Below are 19,203 nucleotides of genomic sequence, written 5' to 3'. Positions count from 1 at the left end.
AATGTACGAACACAACCTAATAGGTTGAAAGTTGATTTCGATTACAGTGCGGTCGTGAAATTCAATATTCATCAAGGTTCATTCTGGTTGGACGAAAGCAGTAATTACACCTATCTATAAGCAAGGGAGCATGAAGGATTGGAACAACTGTTGAGGTATTTCATTGGTCAGTATACCAGTCAAGATGTTCACTGTCAGCTTGGGAGGGAGGATGCAGTCAGTAGTTGAGAGTAAGTTGGATTAAGACCGGTGTGGGTTTCAGGCTACAGAGGGGCTTTCAAGATCAGATTTTCAGTAGCCTACCCATCAGGTAACTGAAAAATTCTATGAGAGGAATAGACGCTTATGTTTATGCTTCATAGATGCAGAGATATATAACAAACTACCGAGGGAAGAGATGTTAACCGTTCTGGGAGACAGTGGGATTAAGTGTAGATTATTAAAAGCAGTCAGAGAGGCATTTATGTTGAAAATTGGACTGTGGTGACAATTGATGAAAGAATGAGTTTTTGATTCAAGGTATTTGCTAGGTTTTAATTTTGCACCATTGTTGTTTATAGTTTACATCGATCATTTACTGAAAGGTATAAAGTGGCAGGGAGGGAATCAGTTAGGTGAAAATGTAGTAAGCAGTTTGGCCTATGCCAATGATTTGGTCTTAATGGTAGATTGTGCTGAAGCCTGCAGTTTAATACCTTGGAACATGAAAATAGGTGCAATGAGTATGATATGAAAATTAGCTTTTCCAACACTAAAGTGATGTCAATAGGTACGCAAACCTAAGAGAATTGAATGTCAGGGTAGAAATACAAAGCTTCAACAGGTAGATAATTTCAATTATTTAGGATGTGTACTCTTCCAAGATGGTAGTATTGTGAGGGAGACTGAATGAAAATACATCAAAGCTAATGCAGTAAGTTCACAGTTGTGATCAACAGCATTCTATAAGAAGGAAGTCAAAATTACCTTTACACTGGTTTGTTTTCAGACAAACTTTGCTTTATGAGAGTGAAATCTGTATGGACTTAGGATAACTGATTCATAAGTTAGAAGTGATGGACATCAAAGTAGCAAGAATAATAGCAGGTAGAAAGATGTGGGAACAATGGCAGGAGATTACTCAGAATGAGGAGATAAAGGCTAAGTTAGGAATGAACTTCGTTGATGAACCTGTATGCATAATCTGGCTTTGGTGATGTGGTCATGTGAGGGGAATGGCGAAGGATAGATTACCTAGGTGAGTAATGGACTTAGTCGTGGAGAGCAAGAGAACTGAGGGAGATCAAGACAACGATGGTCAGGCTCAGTTGTATAGAACTAAGCAATCCACATAACTAGTTACAAGTAGAGGATTGTGGCGGTGTTAAGTAAATATACAGAGGCTTGCAGACTGAACACTGAAAGGCATGACAGTCTATAATCAAGATATATGTATGAATGTTTGTGTAAATCAGCTATCTATAACTTAGATAAATATTATACACCATACAATGCTATTTCCCTGGGACTTTCAAATACCTATGCTTTTCAAAACTACATACAACCTGGTTATGTATAAACCAGTTTCAACACTATTCATGAATGACTTGATGCGGTCATCGCAGCAATGATTTATTGCAAGTTAAGTTCGATCTGTTATTCATACTGGGTTAACTGCTGAGTTGGAAAACTTTTGTAAAAAAGTAGCTCTTCAGCCATAGAGTAAATGTGCAGCCATTGTATTAAACATTACTTCAGATCTTCACAGTAATTACGGAAACTAAATCAAAATTATGAGGGAGGAGTTGGAGAGTTTGAGGGAGATAATTAGGATTCTCTCAGAGGACAGGAAGGAAGGTAACCCTCCCTCAAACAATGTACAGGATACAGTAGGTGTTAAAGAGGGATGGAAAGGGGAAAATTGCAGAAGATAGGTGGTCTAATGTTTTAAGGGCAGGACACTACAGGCTAAGGGCTCTATTCAGGATTAGAATTTAGGACAGGTGTCTGTGAGAAATAGGTATGAGTCACTGCAAGTAGAACAAGAGAAGGAAAATGAGGAAGAGTGAACTGTTGCTGAGAAGTGTGGGAATAGGGGTAAGGAAAAGGTAGAAAAGAGAAATGTAGAGTAGAGGATAGGAAAAGACAGGTTGTACAGGTCATGGGAGGGAGAAATAAAGAGGAGGAAGTAGCTTCTGCAGCTATCAGGAAAGATAGGGCTGACCAGGAGGGGATGGGTTCAAATGAAGTGGGTAGGGTTGAGGCTCTGGTCATGGGGGATTTCATCGTTAGACATGTGAGGAAAGTGTATGGAGGAAAGGGAACCATGATAGAGTGTTATCCAAGAATTAGGTTTAGGCAGATGATGAGGAAAGTAGAAGAGGAGGAGGAGGAAAAGGAGAAGGTGGTAGTGTTTCACATTGGTACCAACAATGTAAGGCAAGCAGGTATAAGTACCAACATGTTGGGGATGTGTGGGATCTGGTAATTGCAACACAGTTGAGATTTACAAAGTGGAAAATGTTATCATTGGATTACTGTGTAGGAGGAATACTGACTGGAAAGTGATTGGGGATTTAAATGGGACTATGGAGTGGTTATGTGGGAAACTGGGAGTGAGATTTCTAGATCCTAATGGGTGGGTAGGAAATAGAGATATGCACTCAGATGGCCTTCACGTAAACCACAGTAGTACGTATAAGTTAGGAAGTTTGTTTAGAAGGGTTATAGGGAGGTACATTTAGGGAAATGGGGTGGTCTAGGGAGCGATGATAAGGGTAGAGGAATCCAGAAAACAAGCAGGGATGACATAAAAATGTTAGTGTTGAACTGTAGAAGTATTGTAAAGAAAGGAATAGAATTACATGATTTAATAGATATATACTTACCAGATACTGTAATATGGGAGTTGAATCATGGCTGAGAAATGATACAATGGGTGCAGAAATTTTATCACGGAACTCAAGTGTTTATCGTAGAGATAGGATAGGAATGGTAGGAGGGGGAGTATTCATTCTGGTGAAAGAATAATGTGTTAGTTACAAAAAAGTTAAAGATGAGAAAAACATGAAATTCTAGGTGTAAGGCTAATCTCTAAAGATAATAGGCAACTTGATGTCTTTGGAGTGTACAGACCAGGAAAGGGTAGCGCAGACACTGATTTGGAACTATTTGATAAGATAATCAGCTATGTGGGGAATGATATGGAAAGGAACATGATTGCAGTGGATTATCTCAATTTACCAAAAGTCAATTGGGAAGGTAATGCAAACGACAGAAAGCATGACCAACAAATAGCAAATAAGTTAACATGGGATGGACAGCTGAATTAGAAAGGGGTGGAACCAACTAGAAAAAGAATATTCTGGAGATGGTGCTGGTGAAACCAGATGAGTTCTATAGCAAAACCAAAGTAATAGATGGTATTAGTGATCATGAAGCTGTTTTTGCCGTAGTTAAAAATAAATGTGATAGAAAGGAAGGTCTAAAAGTAGGACTATTATGCAGTACCATATGGCTGATAAACCAGGCATGAGGGAGTTTTTAAAACGTAACTATGATCAATGGAAAAAAGTAAATAAAAATGTAAACAGACTGTGGGATGGGTTTAAAGCAGTTGTTGGGGAATGTGAAAACAGGTATGTGCCTTTAAAGATGGTAAGAAATGGTATAAACCCACTATATTATAATAGAGAATTAAAGGGACTAAGAAGGGGGTGCAGGTTGGAAAGAAATAGAATTAGAAATGGCTGTGGAAGTACGCAGACATTGAAGGAATTTACAAAGAAATTGAATCGAGCAAAAATATCAGCTAAAGATAACGTGATTGCAAGCACAATTGACAGTCATAGAAATTTAGTGAAAAATGGAAGGGCATGTATGGGTACTTTAAGGCAGAAACATGTTACAAGAAGGACATTCTAGGAATCATTAATGAACAAGGGGAGTGGGTATGCAAGGATCTTCAGAAGGCAAAAGTATTCAGTCAGCAGTGAATAAAGGTTGCTGGTTACAAGGATAATGCCCAGATAGAGGAGGTGACTGATACTAAAGAAGTATTAAAATTTACCTATGATAACATCATTTACCATATGATACAAAAGTTGAAAACTAGAAAAACAGCTGGAATTTATAAGATTTCTGGGGATATACTAAAGACAATGGGTTGGGATATAGTACCATACCTGAAGTACTTATTTGATTGTTGTTTGCATTAAGGATCTATAACAAATGAATGGAGAGTTGCTATAGTAGCCCTTATGTATAAAGGAAATGGTGATGGATATAAAGCTGCTAATTACAGGCTTTGGGAAAGCATTCTTTCTAATTATATTAGACATGTTTGTGATACTAATGACTGGTTCGATAGAAAGCAGTTAGGCTTTAGGGAAGTTTATTCCACTGAAGCTCAACTTGTAGGATTCCAGCAAGATATAGCAGATATCTTGGTTGCAGGAGATCAAGCGGACTGTATCATGATTGACCTATCTAAGGCATTTGATAGGGTAGATCATGAGAGACTACTGGCAAAATGAGTGCAATTGAATTAGACAAGAGGGTGACTGAATGGGTGGCTATATTTCTAGAAAATAGAACTCGGAGAATTAGAGTAGTGGAGCTTTATCTTACCCTGTAATAATTAAGAGCAGAACTCCTCAAGACAGTATTATTGGACCTTTACGTTTTCTTATATTGTATATATAAATGATATGAGTAAAGAAATGGAATTGGAGATAAGGCTCTTTGTGGACAATGTTATTCTGTATAGAGTAACAAATAAGTTACATGATTGTGAAAAACTGCAAAATGACTTCGATAAGGTTGTGACATGGACAGCAGGCAATGGTATGATGATAAACGGGGTTAGAGGTGAGGTTTTGAGTTTCACAAATAGGAAAAGTCCTCTCAGTTTTAATTATTGTGTTGATGGGGTAAAAGTTCCTTATGGGGTTCACTGTAAGTACCTAGGTGTTAATATAAGGAAGGAACTTCATTGGGTAATCACATAAGTGGGATTGTAAATAAAGGGCACAGATCTCTGCACATGGTTATGAGGGTCTTTAAGGGTTGCAGTAAAGATGTAAAGAGAGGGCATATAAATCTCTGGTAAGACCTCGACTGGAGTACAGTTCAAGTGTATGGGACCCTCACTAGGATTACTTGATTCAAAAACTAGAAAAAATCCAAAGAAATGCAGCTTGATTTGTTCTGGGTGATTTCCTACGAAAGAGTAACATTACAAAAATGTTGCGAACTTTGGACTGGGATGACTTGGGAGAAAGGAGACGAGCTGCTCGACTAAGTGGCATGCATAGATGTTGATTCCCATAGGGAACCTGAAATATTTGTCCTGAATGAGTAAATTAATAATAGCAATCTATTTACCAACTGATGAGCCCAACTTAGCAAACTGGGGCAAAATGCTGGCAGCCAGGAATGAGTTACAAGATATTAGAATCATTCCATATTGATGGTTTTCACTTTACAAAGGAAAATATTGCTCCATCTAATGATGGAATTATGTTTTGTATTGAATTAGGAGGATACATTTAATTTTTTCCTTTGTAAAGAGCAATGAGTTGGCTAGAAAATTTACAATGTCCAATAATGGACCATTTATATTGGTGTTAAAAGTGGTATGTTCTAAGCTGTCAATAGAGAGATGGCATGGAATGGCATTGGTAGATGAAAAGTTTGAGTGGTGTTTTTAAAGTGGGAAAGATCACAATATGAAGATAATGTTGGAATTCTAGAGGACAAATTGGGACAAATATTTGTTATAGGAAGGGGAGTTTGGGATTGGAATAATTTACCGAGGGATATGCTCAATAACTTTCCAATTCTTTGCAATCATTTAAGAAATGGCTAGAAAAACAACAGATAAGGAATCTGCCAGCTGGGCAACTGCCCTAAATGCAGTATTGATTGACTGACTGATTGATTGATTGATTGATTGATTGATTGATTGATTGATTGATTGATTGATTGATTGATTGATTGATTGATTGATTGATTGATTGATTGATTGATTGATTGATTGATTGTATAGAAATATATTGTTGCTCAATGAAATGTTTAATCGAATGTAAAAGAAACAACTGAAGACTAGGAGTTGAAGGAAGAATTTATATTTAATGATTGGTGTATTAAATAATAGAATAAGGTAAGGAGAAGTGTCCCTACCGGCCTAATTACCAATGAGGAATGTGGAGGGCAAGACCTCTTGTACAGGACATGAGAGAAATATGGTATTCATTTTGCTTTGACCATCTGTTAGAACCTAAGAGGGAATTAAATTCATACTCGTTTTGAAGGAGAATTTGATAACCTAGTGGCATGATACCTGATTTCTCACTAAGGAAATTGTGGATCAAATATCAGCCAATGTATTTGGGATTTTTAAAAAATTAAGAAAGTTATATCTCAATGGTTGATCACAATAGGAAAGCTTTTTTTCTTGTATTCATTTTTAAAGCTGGCCAAGTTGACCAAGGACAACCTGGAAATTAAGAGGATATAAACCTTGCCACACTAGGCTTTGTAGTTGACAGTCCTTCCTTAACCAGTAAGTTCTGTGACTCAAGAATTGTAATTTTCATAAAAAGTTAATGTATTTAATTTCTTTCCGAACATCTGTTTAGTACCAATGGAGGTGTAAATTGTTGAACGTATCAGGAGCAGTCTCTAAACTATATGGCAAATTAAAGAGGAAGGGTTTAAAATGATGGTCACTCTTCACCATTGTTGATGGGAGGAATTTCATGCAGATTGTCTTATGTGTTCAGTACCTATGTTCTTGTTAATTCCAAGTGAAATACTGAATTACATTTCTTCATTAAATATATCAGTATATTATTATTCAATGTAGTACACAATTTTTAAACAGCCCCTTTGCTGATTAAGTGTCTCACTAAATTCAATGAAGAGTTGAAGGTTCTCAAATATGACCCACCGGGCGAGTTAACCGTGTGGTTAGAGGCGCGCGGCTATGAGCTTGCATCCGGGAGATAGTGGGTTCGAATCCCACTGTCGGCAGCCCTGAAGATGGTTTTCCATGGTTTCCCATTTTCACACCAGGCAAATGCTGGGGCTGTACCTTAATTAAGGCCATGGCTGCTTCCTTCCAACTCCTAGGCCTTTCCTATCCCATCGTCGCCAAAAGACCTATCTGTGTTGGTGCGACATAAAGCCAATAGCAAAAAAAAAAAAAATGTGACCCTTAACTGGTACATACTGTAACAAAGTAATGGCTATAGGCATGTTAAGTCTGCACATACGAGCATTGATTTGGGAAAGCTTGTATTTATTAACCCCCATGCTGCCATGCTCGACTTTCATCGAATGGCAGTCACACTCCGTCCGCTGCCATATTTAGTCCATGGCTTTCAAGTGTTATTACCAAGTGTTGCCACGTTCGACTTGAGTCGAAAAGGAGAGAAGATAATGTTTGCACTGCTACTTTTGCTCAAATTGCCCAGACAATCTGCCTTTGTGTGTTGTGCCATGCTTTGAGAAGTATCACAGTTTGAAGCATTACAAAGAGTGCGGCATGTGCCAATAAATTACTCATTTTCAGTGGTGACGGGTATGTCTTTGATGAAATAAATCACTACCATCAATTTATCACAAAAAGAACTAAACATTTTTCAATTTTTGCTTTTGCAGTGTATTTCTGTGCAGTGTAAATATTTATCTCAATCAATAGAAAGCCCATTTTGTGGTCAGACTGACTAATTCAGAAGATGGAAGAAAGTAGAACTCAAGTTTCAACAGTATTTTCTAAACTGTATAATTTGTTCTGCTTTTTTGCCATGTATATACAGTATTTTTCTCATTGTGTCACATGATTCCAATATTAATTCTTAGTTTTGTATGGTATTTCTGTTAACAGGAATATCAATTATACAATCAATTTACTGCAAAATCATTTTTTCCCCATTTTGTTATTTTTTTAGTGTGTAATCCTGCAGTGTCAATATATATTTTTTTAATATTACTTTTCACTGGTTTTTAAATATTTATTTGAGAAGAAAGTCATGTTATTTGAGTTTAACATGTTCATTTATTATTACTTAATTCCATATTTTCAGAGGAAATTGTATAATTTTTTTAATAATTGGTATTGCATATTTTGCAGTGTATATTCAGCATCTTTTCCATGTCATATATGTATGTTACATTATTACCTTCTAGTATTGAAGAGTATTTCTGTGAACAAAAACGGTCAGTTACCATTATTTTAACATAAAAATAAATTTTGTAATTTTCCCACTTTTTGTTTATTTTTACAGTGTATTCCCACAGAGAATTATTCTCTAAATATTACTTTTCAGTAGTTTTTGATACTTATTTTAGAAGAAAATTGCATTATTAGAGATAAAAATAAAAATCCATTTTTCATTGCCTAATTAAGCGTTTTCATAATACAGCTCCCGATTTCATTCGGCAGCCTAGGGATTAATGTAATTCACAGAAGAAATATTTATCTCGCCTATTACTTACTGGTTATCATATCTGAACGTAAAAAGATCTCTCCTTGTTGAAGTTAAATTAGTGTGTTCTATTTACTATTCTCTTCTCTTCTTTCGCTTCACGTAATCTAAAACTCTATGTAATGTTATTAGGACCTATAATTGAATTATTATTTTCTGGAATTTTTTTAACCATCCAAATTCATGCATATCTTCTAAACTTAAGTCTTCTGAAATTCACAAAATCATTGAAGATCTATCAGAAATCTATCCCTCTGATTTAAAAATAATTCACTTAAATGCACAGTCATTAGTTGATAAGGTACATTTCAATGAGTTTTTGACTGCTTTGTTGATTCAAATATTTATATTATTGCTGTAAGTGAGACATTTTTCAAGGAGTCCATACTGGACTCAGAGGTTAACATTCCTGGCTTTAATTTATATACAGTAGAAATGATAGACTGGGCAAGAGAGGAGGGGCAGTAGCTGTGTACGTGAAGAGCAACATAAAATGTAAAATACTTCACACCTTCTCTGCAGAATACTGTCATAAACCAGAGTATATTTTCCTCAAACTTGAATTAACTGTGGGTAAAGTATAATTTTTATGCATCTACCGTCCTCCCAAAATTGGTGTCATGGAGTCATTTGTAGAGGCGATGTATACTTACATTTTTCATTATAAATAATATGTTATACTTGCAGGTGATATGAATGGGCATTTTGGATCAGAGTCCTCGGAAACTGTAGTAATCGATGCTGCACTTGATTCATGCAATTTGACTAGAATACCATTTGATGACACATACAACACTGCATATTGTTATTCTAATCTCGATAGCATAGCTTCAAATTGTAATGATACCCTTTTGAAATTTGGGCAGACCCCAGTGAGTGGATTTTCTGGACATGGTGTGCTATATGCTGTCTTCTCAATATCAACGCCCAAATATGAAAGAAAATTGATCACATTTAGAGATTTCCGCAGTTTTAATCAAGATTTTCAAAAAGACATAATTTCAGCTCCCTGGTATGAAGTATTTTCTCAGCATAATATCGACGATAAAGTCATCAAATTTAATGGTTTAATTTTTGCGTTGTATGACAAGCATGCCCCATTAAAAGTAATTCGAGCCAAACACCCACCTAACCCATAGATAACATCTACAATTAAGAAATTAATCTCTTTGCGGGACAAGGCAAAAAGAAAGCACATCACAACCAGGAAACCTGAAGACTTTGAAACTTTTCGCACCTTGCCTAATAAAACAAAACTCGCGATCCGAGATGCCAAAGTCAAACACATGCATTCATTGTTCAGTAAGAGATCAACTCTGTCTGCTCTATGGGGAACTATAAAATCACTAGGTATTGCTAAGAAAAATTCACAACTTACATCCTCATGCATATCTGCAGAATTGCAAAATGATTATTTTTTAAAAATTTCACCAGTGAACAAATCTCACAGAATATCCAAAATCATTCATAGTTACATGAACACAAATGAACCTCAACATGATCTTTTTCACTTTTCGTACATTTACCCAGAGGATGTAGTCAAAGTATTTAAAAGCATAAATACCAAGGCTGTTGGACCAGATAGTATTCACATTCCCTCCTAATGAACTGTTTAGATATTATCACTCCAGTCATAGCTCACCTGTATAATTTCTGTTTACAATCAGGAGTCTTTCCAGCTGTATTGAAAATGACCAATATCTGACCTGTTCCTAAAGTTCCTTCTCCTCAAAAATTTGATGATTTCAGACCAATCAGTATTTTGTCAATATTAGGTAAAGGACTAGAAAGGATTGTTTACCAACAACTCGCTTCGTATTTAAATACTCATTCTATTCTTAACACATTTCAGTCTGGTTTTCGAACAGGCCATAGCACTACGACAGCACTTCTCAAAGTCACCGATGATATCAAGTTTGCAATCGACAGAAAGGAACTAACACTCCTGGTACTATTCGATTTAAGCAAGGTATTTGATAGAGCTCATCATGACCTCCTCCTCAGCTGTTACATGCATGCTATGTGAATGACTAAATTACATACGATGGGCTTATCTCTATCAGCTCTCTCTTCGTTTGAAAGGGACAAACAAAATTTCTCTAAATGGTCTAGTGTACATTCTAGCATCCCTCAGGTTTCTGTGCTGGTTCCCCTTTTGTTTTCACTGTATTTAAACGATCTGCCTGGAGTTTTACGCCACATGAGACATCATATGTACGCCGATGATTTACAGATCTATTACCATTTTCCTGTGAATCGTGTTGACGAAAGTATTACTAAAATAAATCTAGATATAGAAAGACTACATCAATATACACTAAGTCATAATTTACTATTAAATGGAAACAAAACCTTAGCTATGTTTCTAGGATATCGAAGAAATTTATCAAATCTTTTCAAGAGGGACATTCCTCCAGTGATTGTAAACGGTTCTGTAGTCAAGTATCAGGAATGTGTTAAGAATTTAGGTATTCTAATGGATAACATGCCAAGCATTTGGTCAGGAAAGTGTCTTGGTATATTGCATCATTTTCGACGAAACTCTCCGTATCTTCCTTTTTCGGTGTGAAAGATGATCCAAACTATGGTATTTCGTATTTTAGATCTTAGATTACGGCGCTGTAATTAACAGCGATATCTCAGAGAAATACAATAGCAAACTCCAGCATATTCAGAATGCCTGTGTGCGATTCGTCTTCAGTATTCGTAAAGACTGTCATGTGACATCTCACTACAAAACCGCAGGGTGGTTGAAACTCAGGGATAGACGATCATACTCAGCTGCTTGTTTCTTGCTGAGAATTTTAAAATGAAATGCTCCCTCATATTTGACCTAGTCCTTTGTTCAGATGAGTCAAGTGCATGACCGGGACAATAGGTTTACAGGTAACACCCTTCAGGTTCCACAGCATCGTACGATAAAGTGCAGTAATCAGATCAAAAATTAGATGTATGGCTTTTCAGGCGTTTGCTCTTTTAACCAGCATTTCGTCTTTGACACCCCAACATCAGTGGGTAGGGTCTGACACATCCCACTCTGACGAGTCTAGTGTCAAAGACGAAATGCTGGTTAAAAGAGCAAACGCCTGAAAAGCCATACATCTAATTTTTGATCTGATTTTTGATATGCTCTATTGGTGGAAAAATATCTAATTCCCCCCATGGGAATTAAGAATTTCCAAAGTGCAGTAAGTCGTTCATTGTCACTGCCTCTCAATCATACAATGATCTTAAACTATATGAAATACAGTAAAGTAGTGTCAGAACTCAGAAAAAATGTCTTAAATACCACCTTTCCGCTTATTAAGTGAATTTTCACCTAGTTAATTAAATAGTACGAAGTATCATAATCTCCTAGATACATTTTAGATGTTCAGTTTTTTTCTTAATTCATCCTCAGCATAAACATTTCTAGGTTTCTCTTATGTCTTCTCTTCCTTGTTAGTATAGTCTATGAAATGGTAAAAGTATCATTGTAATCCCTTAAATGTTTAGTTTTTAATCTTATTCTTATATCGTCAAGTAGGAGAATGTATCTTACGCTTTTTATGTATTCTTTTTATTAGATTGTGTATATTAATTGATACATTTAAGTTAAAGTGGCAGTTAGTTACAGCCAAAGGGACCTCTGGTCTTACTTGTAATTAACTTTAAATAAATATATTTCTGTTATATTCTATTTCATAAGTCTTTCTAAAAAGCTGAACCAGTGAAGGTTGTCATTAGATTGATCTTTTTTTTAATGAATACAGAAAATTTGCACAATGTGCATAAATGGTACAGTCAGTATATGGTTAGTTGACTCTAGCACAGAACAAAGTCAGTGATTCAGTCCTTTGCTTGCAAAACATCGCATGATATCTGTCATATAGCCCACCACAGCGCTTGCACACACATTCTTGTCCTGGAGAATGGAAACCTACTTTCTGGCATAATAGGTGGTGAAAACCATGTACTGCAAACCGAGTCGTCACATGTCTAAGGTCATAGTTTGGTTGTTTCCAATCTTGTATGATCATGGCGTAGGTATACATAGAACTCTTCCCAGATTTCTTCTCTCTTTGATGCAAGTTCCATCATGGTAGATTTGTATGCGGGTGTGGCTGGAGGTAGAAATTTTAGCCTTATTTCCTCTAAGTAGAATAGTTCCCTTGCCAATACGTAAACCAAGCGAGATGGAGTGTACTTGGAGACACATAAAGCTTTCTTCAGAAATGATGCTTTAACTTTTTCTATGCTTGACAGTTGAGCTTTAGTTAGGTATGGCCAGATGTTTTCTATTCCATAGGTGATGACAGGTGAAACCTTGACGTTGAACAATTTTACTGCTGTTTTTAGTGATAATGTCCTCAGATGTTTTATGCTATTTGCACTTCTAAATGCTGCGCTGACTCTGTCCTTAATGTGGTAAGAAAATTTGTCTCCACCTGTTTGCATGATCACTCCCAAATGTTTCACATGTGATACTGCTGCTAGAGGAACTGTTCTATGGAAGAACGTCGCCTGTTTCCCACCTCTTCTAAATGCCACAGTCACTGTCTTTTCTTTATTAATACATAGCTTGTTATTCTCCACCCAGTCTGCCAATTGATCGAAAGAGGTTTGCAAATCCTCTTTCGATGTTGAGGCCATCACAGTGTCAACTGCATAGATATATATTTTAACTTTCTCTGAGTGTATCGCCTCTATTACATCCGCTGTGGCCACTGTATATAAAAGGGGACTAAGTGGGTCACCTTGTAACACCCCTACTGTTTGCTTTATAATTCTTGATCAGGAGATTCCATCGTCTGTCACTATATAGTTTTCTCTTAGTACGCTTCTTATAATGCAGCATATGGGATTATCTTGGCCAAGTAAATTTTCTAGTTTAGTTAAGATGATGTCTCTACTGATGGTGTTGAAGGCTTTTGAGAAGTCAACGAAAATCACGTGTAGTTTCCCTTTCGGTTTTGATAACGCATCTTCAATGTCCCTTTGAAGATACTGAACAGCTTGCGTAGTGCTTCTTCCTCTCTGGAAACCAAATTGCTCTTCAGGTAGGTAAGTATCAACTAGGTCCGTGAGTCTTCTAGTAAGTAGACGTGTGAATATCTTAAATAGCGAGCATTCAAGTGCTAATTGATCGAAAGAGGTTTGCAAATTCTCTTTCGATGTTGAGGCCATCACGTCATCTGAATAGATATATATTTTAACTGTAATTGTTGGGTTCGTTGAATCGCCCTTTCCTTTATACAGCATTTTTATAGACAATTTTCTCCAGTTGTTTGGGAGTACTCCCTGGCGAAGGCATCTATTAAATAAGGTTGTGATTTTATCCCAGAAGTCATATCCCAATTCTTTGATGTGTTCGTTGTAAATTTGATCTGGGCCACACGCTTTTCTATCCTTGGTGCTCTTAATTGCAGCCTTTACCTCTTCTACCGAGAATAAGTAGCTTTCTTCAAGAACTGTATGTGTTATCTCAGAATCGACTGTGGGACATGTGTTTCTTGATTGTAATATGGATGGGTTTATCTGGTTAAAGACTCCGTAAGGGTTTTGTTCAGCATCTTCAATCAATTTCCTCTCTTCTTCATCTTGGAAATTTCTTTTGGCTTTATTAACCAGCTCTTTATATGTTCTTGCTTCTGCGATGTAGATCTGTCGGTTTTTATCCGTAGGGACGTTTTTCATGTTATGAAGAGCAATTAAGGCTACTTTCCTAGCGGCGTAACAGTCTTTATTAAACCACGGTTTGGATTTTCTCACTGGTAATTGTATAGGAACTGTGGCCATGTTTATAACTTCTTCCAGTGTCTGTGTTGCTACGTTTGTCATCCACATCAAGTGATTTTGATAAGGCCTTAATGTGATCTGCGTCTGTTAATGTTTTATTCAATTTTCTTGATGGTCTTTTAATTGCTGGAATGGATCTTTTCTTTAACTTCATGTATTTTCTGCACACTGCTTGATAGGCTAGTCCAGCTGAAAAAGTTGTTGCTGCTCAGCTTCTCTCCCATGGAACTGCAACATCAGCTGAAAACATCACAAAAGAAATTCATCAAAAGACTACATCAAAATATTCCAAAGAGCTGCGTGAACAACTCTTCCAGAATGAGAAAGGTAATTAGTATGATATTCAAAAATATCCTCACCACTGATGAAAATGTTGCCTGTAGGTTTTCCTCTAAAAAATATTTTATAATTTAATAATAGGTTAGTCTGATATTTTGAGAGTCCTTCTATTTTTCTGTTTAAATATTTTGGTAATAAGCATAAAATATTTTCTTCTCTGTTAGTTCTTTTCAGTTTATAACTTCTTTGAAGATTTTAATCACTATTTAGTTCAGAGCAAACTTTCTTTTCTTTTCATTGTTGATTTTGCTTAAATGAAATTTTGTTTATAACTTATAACATGTCATATGAGCTCCTGAATGTCTTATTGTTCAATTCAAGAAGTTTCAAGAAGTCAAGATGTTTTTTCAATGGCAGGAAAGCAATGTTATTTCACTGGCAGGAAAGCAGATTAAAGACGTTTCATTGTTTGTAGTTTTAGCATATTGGTTGGGTTTTAACTAGATTTTTGTTTTTATGACAGTTCAGTATTCATATTTAGTATGTTTTATTTTCATGATGGTAAGTGCATCATTGAAAGTGCTGTGATGTGTTCAACGTCCTAACAAGTGCTTACAAGCATTTTTCTTTTTTCCTATGTTTCTTTCTATTCTTCATTTGTTAGCAAGTTTCTGTTGTGTTGTATAGATGTATCACATTTTACATATTAAAATTATTTTATTCTAACATGCTAGCATTTGATGGTTCTGCTGAGACTGACTGAAACGAGATAGAGTGTGATGTTTTTGAGGTGTTGAACTGTTCTTCAGAAAAGACTGCCATATTCAAGCCAGCGGCTTGTGGCATGAAACAAAATATTCTTCAACCACACAATATTTTTGAATAATCATTGTGGGACTGTTTTGTGAATTAGACTGAAAATAAGCAGATGGCTTGTTTCATGCAATTAAATGGATTTTTAAGGTTGGAACTAGCAGGTAGAAAATCGAGGCATAATGAATGAAGAAAAATAACAATAAAATAATGAATTGGCATAGATAACAAGTTGAACGACCTGCATAAGTAGAAACGTATCGTGAAGAAGATAACAGGTCAACATGGCATATTCTCATGAGAGTTGTTTTGAATTGTGATGCAATTTACAATAAAGTAAGTGGTAATTTGATAAAACCAGAAGTAGGTATTGAAGACTATGCAAAAAAGTTGAATACTTGGACAAAAGCGAATTCCAGGGCGGAGAAACATTTTATTTTGTCGCTTGATATGAAACCATTGCGTATGATTTGGTTTTAAGTGGTCCACCTATTCAATACAAACACATGTGAATACAACTATATCTTAGTATCAGTTATGTCCTAAATGTTTTATTATTTTGGTACTGGTTTCGACCTTTTTGGTCATCATCAGCCATCACAATCATTGGTACATAAAAACATTAAACATCTGAATCCGTCTCAACATAAACACACATAAAAACACTTTTAAAAAACACTCCAAATAAGTCTATGTAGTGATCTTGACAGTGAAGATCAGATCGACAGTCATAATTGCAAACTATAGGCCTAACAGTCTTGATTTAACATCGGTGCATATAACACCTGTCCTTGATTGAAGCTTGTAACTTGTGACAGTCACTAAAACTGAGGTGTATGGCCATGAATAAGGGGGGCATCCATAAAATAGATCCTTATAGACCAATAAAATTGTTGAGGCAGGCTGTCAATGGATTGTGTATTTGAAACCAGAAACGATGTCTGGAAAATAAATTAAAAGAACCCTATTAATAGATTAATGAACGAGAGCAAAGAAAGTCAAAAGGTAACAAGAGCTTGCACAGAGAAACCTTAATTTTTTAAATGCCTTTGTAATTAATTCAACGTATTGAATTAAATCTTCAAAATATGCTCCTTTGTTCGCTAGACAGTAATACAACCTATTTCAGAACTCTTCATAAACGTTATGGTGTTTTTCCTGACTAATTCACCTGCATTCTTGAGTTATTGTATTTTTTAATTCTTTAATATTCTCAGGCGGAGGAGTATAAACAACTGATTTCAAATGACCCCATAGGAAGAAATCGAGAGGTGTCAGGACTGGCGATCTTGCGGCCATTCTAGAGCACCTCTCCTCCTAATCTATTTTTCAGGAAATCTTGTATCCAACCATTGTTGCACAGGTACTGCATAGTGTAAAGGAGTGCCATCTTATTAAAAATGCAAGGTTTGTTCATTCAACTCTATGTTTTCTTCATTGACCTGTTTTTTTAACAAGGTGGATCAATTAAATCTCATATTAGGTTCAGATAAAAATTTCCAGTCAAGTTTTCTTCAATAAAAATCCAAGAATTTTAGCCCACATATTGACCTTTCCAGGGAACTGAGCATGATCATCACGAAAAAGAAAAAAACCGGGATTTTTATTGTCCCTCTATCTACAGTTACCTCATTCAAGAAAAATGTTGCTTCATCACAAAAACAAATATTTTATGTCAAATTTGGTTCATCTTCAATTATCCAAAGCATTATTTCACAAAATTCTGTTCTATGAATATCATATTTGCTGTGTTGTCAGTGAGAATGTATATTTTATAGAGAAAAAAATTTGTTCATTTTTACAAAGGTTTGTTATTCCATCTTCTAGATTACAAATTACCTGCAAAGTCAATCACATACCGGCAACTTACATTTTCTCAGGTTGCCTCTCATTGAAAACAGTAACAGTTTTATGAGCACTATTATTATTAAGATTATTTCTATTCTTTTTTGAAGAATGCACACCATTTTAAAATAATTACTCTAGCACAGCTTCAGTACAGGCAAGAGTAGAATGTAGCTTCCACTTAAATCCCAGTCCCATTTATGGCTGTGACAGTGTGGGAGCTGCAGAGGTGTGGATGGTGCTGTGTAATAACATTCAGAGCATGGCTAGTGCATTGTAAGTCTTATGAAAAGTGCTACTCGTAGGGTCAGTTGTGCTGTAATACAGTAGCACTTTCTAGCCCACTGAGGAAAGCAATGGCTAAGTACCAAATTTCTCATCTTGCCTACTACTTTTCATTTTGGCGCTGCTATTGGTTTCCATACAACAGCATAATGTGTGGTGGTGCTATCTGAGGATCCAACCACCCTTCAGGGTTGTGACCTAACAGAGAGACAAGCAGAGCTGTTCTGTTAGATAATGTTCAATATTATGTGATTTTATTCTATTCTATTTTGTTCTATTCTATTCAGCTCTGATCAACAATAACAATAATCTGGTTTGCCAGATATGATAGGAAACAAAAGAGGTAAGAACAAATTAATGAGATGTACTAACAAGATGAATGATCTTTCAAAAATTAATATCAAAATATAGGGATGTCACTGAAATTTTAAAGAGGGGAAGGCTGGTGACGAGGGGGTAAAATCCAAAATGCAGTGAACCCTAGTTTCAAACTTCTCCCTCAGTATCTAAATTGGCATGACTTACATTTAAATTAAATTAAAATTCCATATGTAGTTATTTAGACTGAAGTTTTGAAATGACACTGTATGTGTGTACAACTGATAGAGAGAGAAATATTTTACAATGAAGATGGTGTGATAATGCAGTGATGCTTAGAGATTTATGCTTTAAGTTGCCTTTAGATAATGAAAGTAACCCTAATCAATCAATCAATCAATCAATCAATCAATCAATCAATCAATCAATCAACCAATCAATCAACCAATCAATCAACATCGTTGATCTGCATTTAGGACTTTCACCCAGGTGGCAGTTGTTTACCTAGTTCTTAAATGATTTCAACAAACTTGGAAATTTATTGAATATTTTCCTTGGTAAATTATTCCATCCCTAATTCCTCTTCCTACAAATGAATATTTGCCCCAGTTTGTCTTCTTAAATTCCAACTTTATCTTCATACTATCTTTTCTACCTTTGAAAGCTCCACTCAAGTTTATTCGTCTACTAATGTTACTCCACTGACAGTTCAGAACATCCCGCTTAGTCGAGTAGCTCGCCTCCTTACTCCCAAGTTTTCCCAGCTCAAAGTTTGTAACATTTTTGCCAGACTACTTATTTGTCAAAAATCACCCAGAACAAATATTGCTGTTTTCTTTTGGAATTTCTCCAGTTCTCATATCAAGTAATCTTGCTGTGGGTCCAATACACTGGAACCATGCTGTAATTGGGGCCTTATACAGGGAAGGTTTTTTGGATGGAGGCATGGGAGGTTGGGCCTCCTTTACTTGTATTTCAGAAGCATTCAGATTTTCCTGTGTTACAACTGAGGATCTAATTTATTTCCTATCAGAAGTTCATGACCATATTTCATACACTTTTGTTTGTATTCCTCCTGCATAGCTAATAATAAAGTAAAATGTTCACATGTACAGTGTGAGATTACGGCAATGATTCGTGTGTGAATGATTATTTGATATAATTTAACTTAGTATGTAGGCTGGTATGCCTTTGCTGGCAGGACCTAGTATTTACAGTGCACTATATCTTCTGGTATGGGCTAGAGCAATTTTGTTACTTTCACTGGTCTGTCTCTGTCTCTGTCTTATTCTTGGCTTTGACAATATGAAAGTGACTGAGGTATGAGTGATGCTAGTAATGCCATCCCTTCTGCAGCCAGTCCCTGTTATGAATGGTGTGAAAATGTTGCTCATAGGGTAGGTTGGTGCATGCA

The 19,203-nt window shown here is 36.0% G+C and overlaps 1 protein-coding gene across 5 annotated transcripts in view; it reads left to right on the top strand.

The window, feature by feature from the left end:
• Use1 (Vesicle transport protein Use1) overlaps positions 1-19,203 on the top strand; it is a 195,817-nt gene that overhangs the window by 158,493 nt on the left and 18,121 nt on the right. For all 5 annotated transcript variants that reach the window (XM_067145655.2, XM_068227256.1, XM_067145652.2 and 2 more), the window contains one exon: positions 14,429-14,576. In XM_067145655.2, coding sequence (XP_067001756.1) covers positions 14,429-14,576 — 148 coding nt within the window. The remainder of the gene's footprint in view (positions 1-14,428; positions 14,577-19,203) is intronic.

The sequence above is a fragment of the Anabrus simplex genome, chromosome 4 (genome assembly GCF_040414725.1).
Source record: "Anabrus simplex isolate iqAnaSimp1 chromosome 4, ASM4041472v1, whole genome shotgun sequence".
NCBI classification, from domain to species: Eukaryota; Metazoa; Arthropoda; class Insecta; order Orthoptera; family Tettigoniidae; genus Anabrus; species Anabrus simplex.
This window is presented reverse-complemented; position numbering and strand designations above follow the sequence as displayed.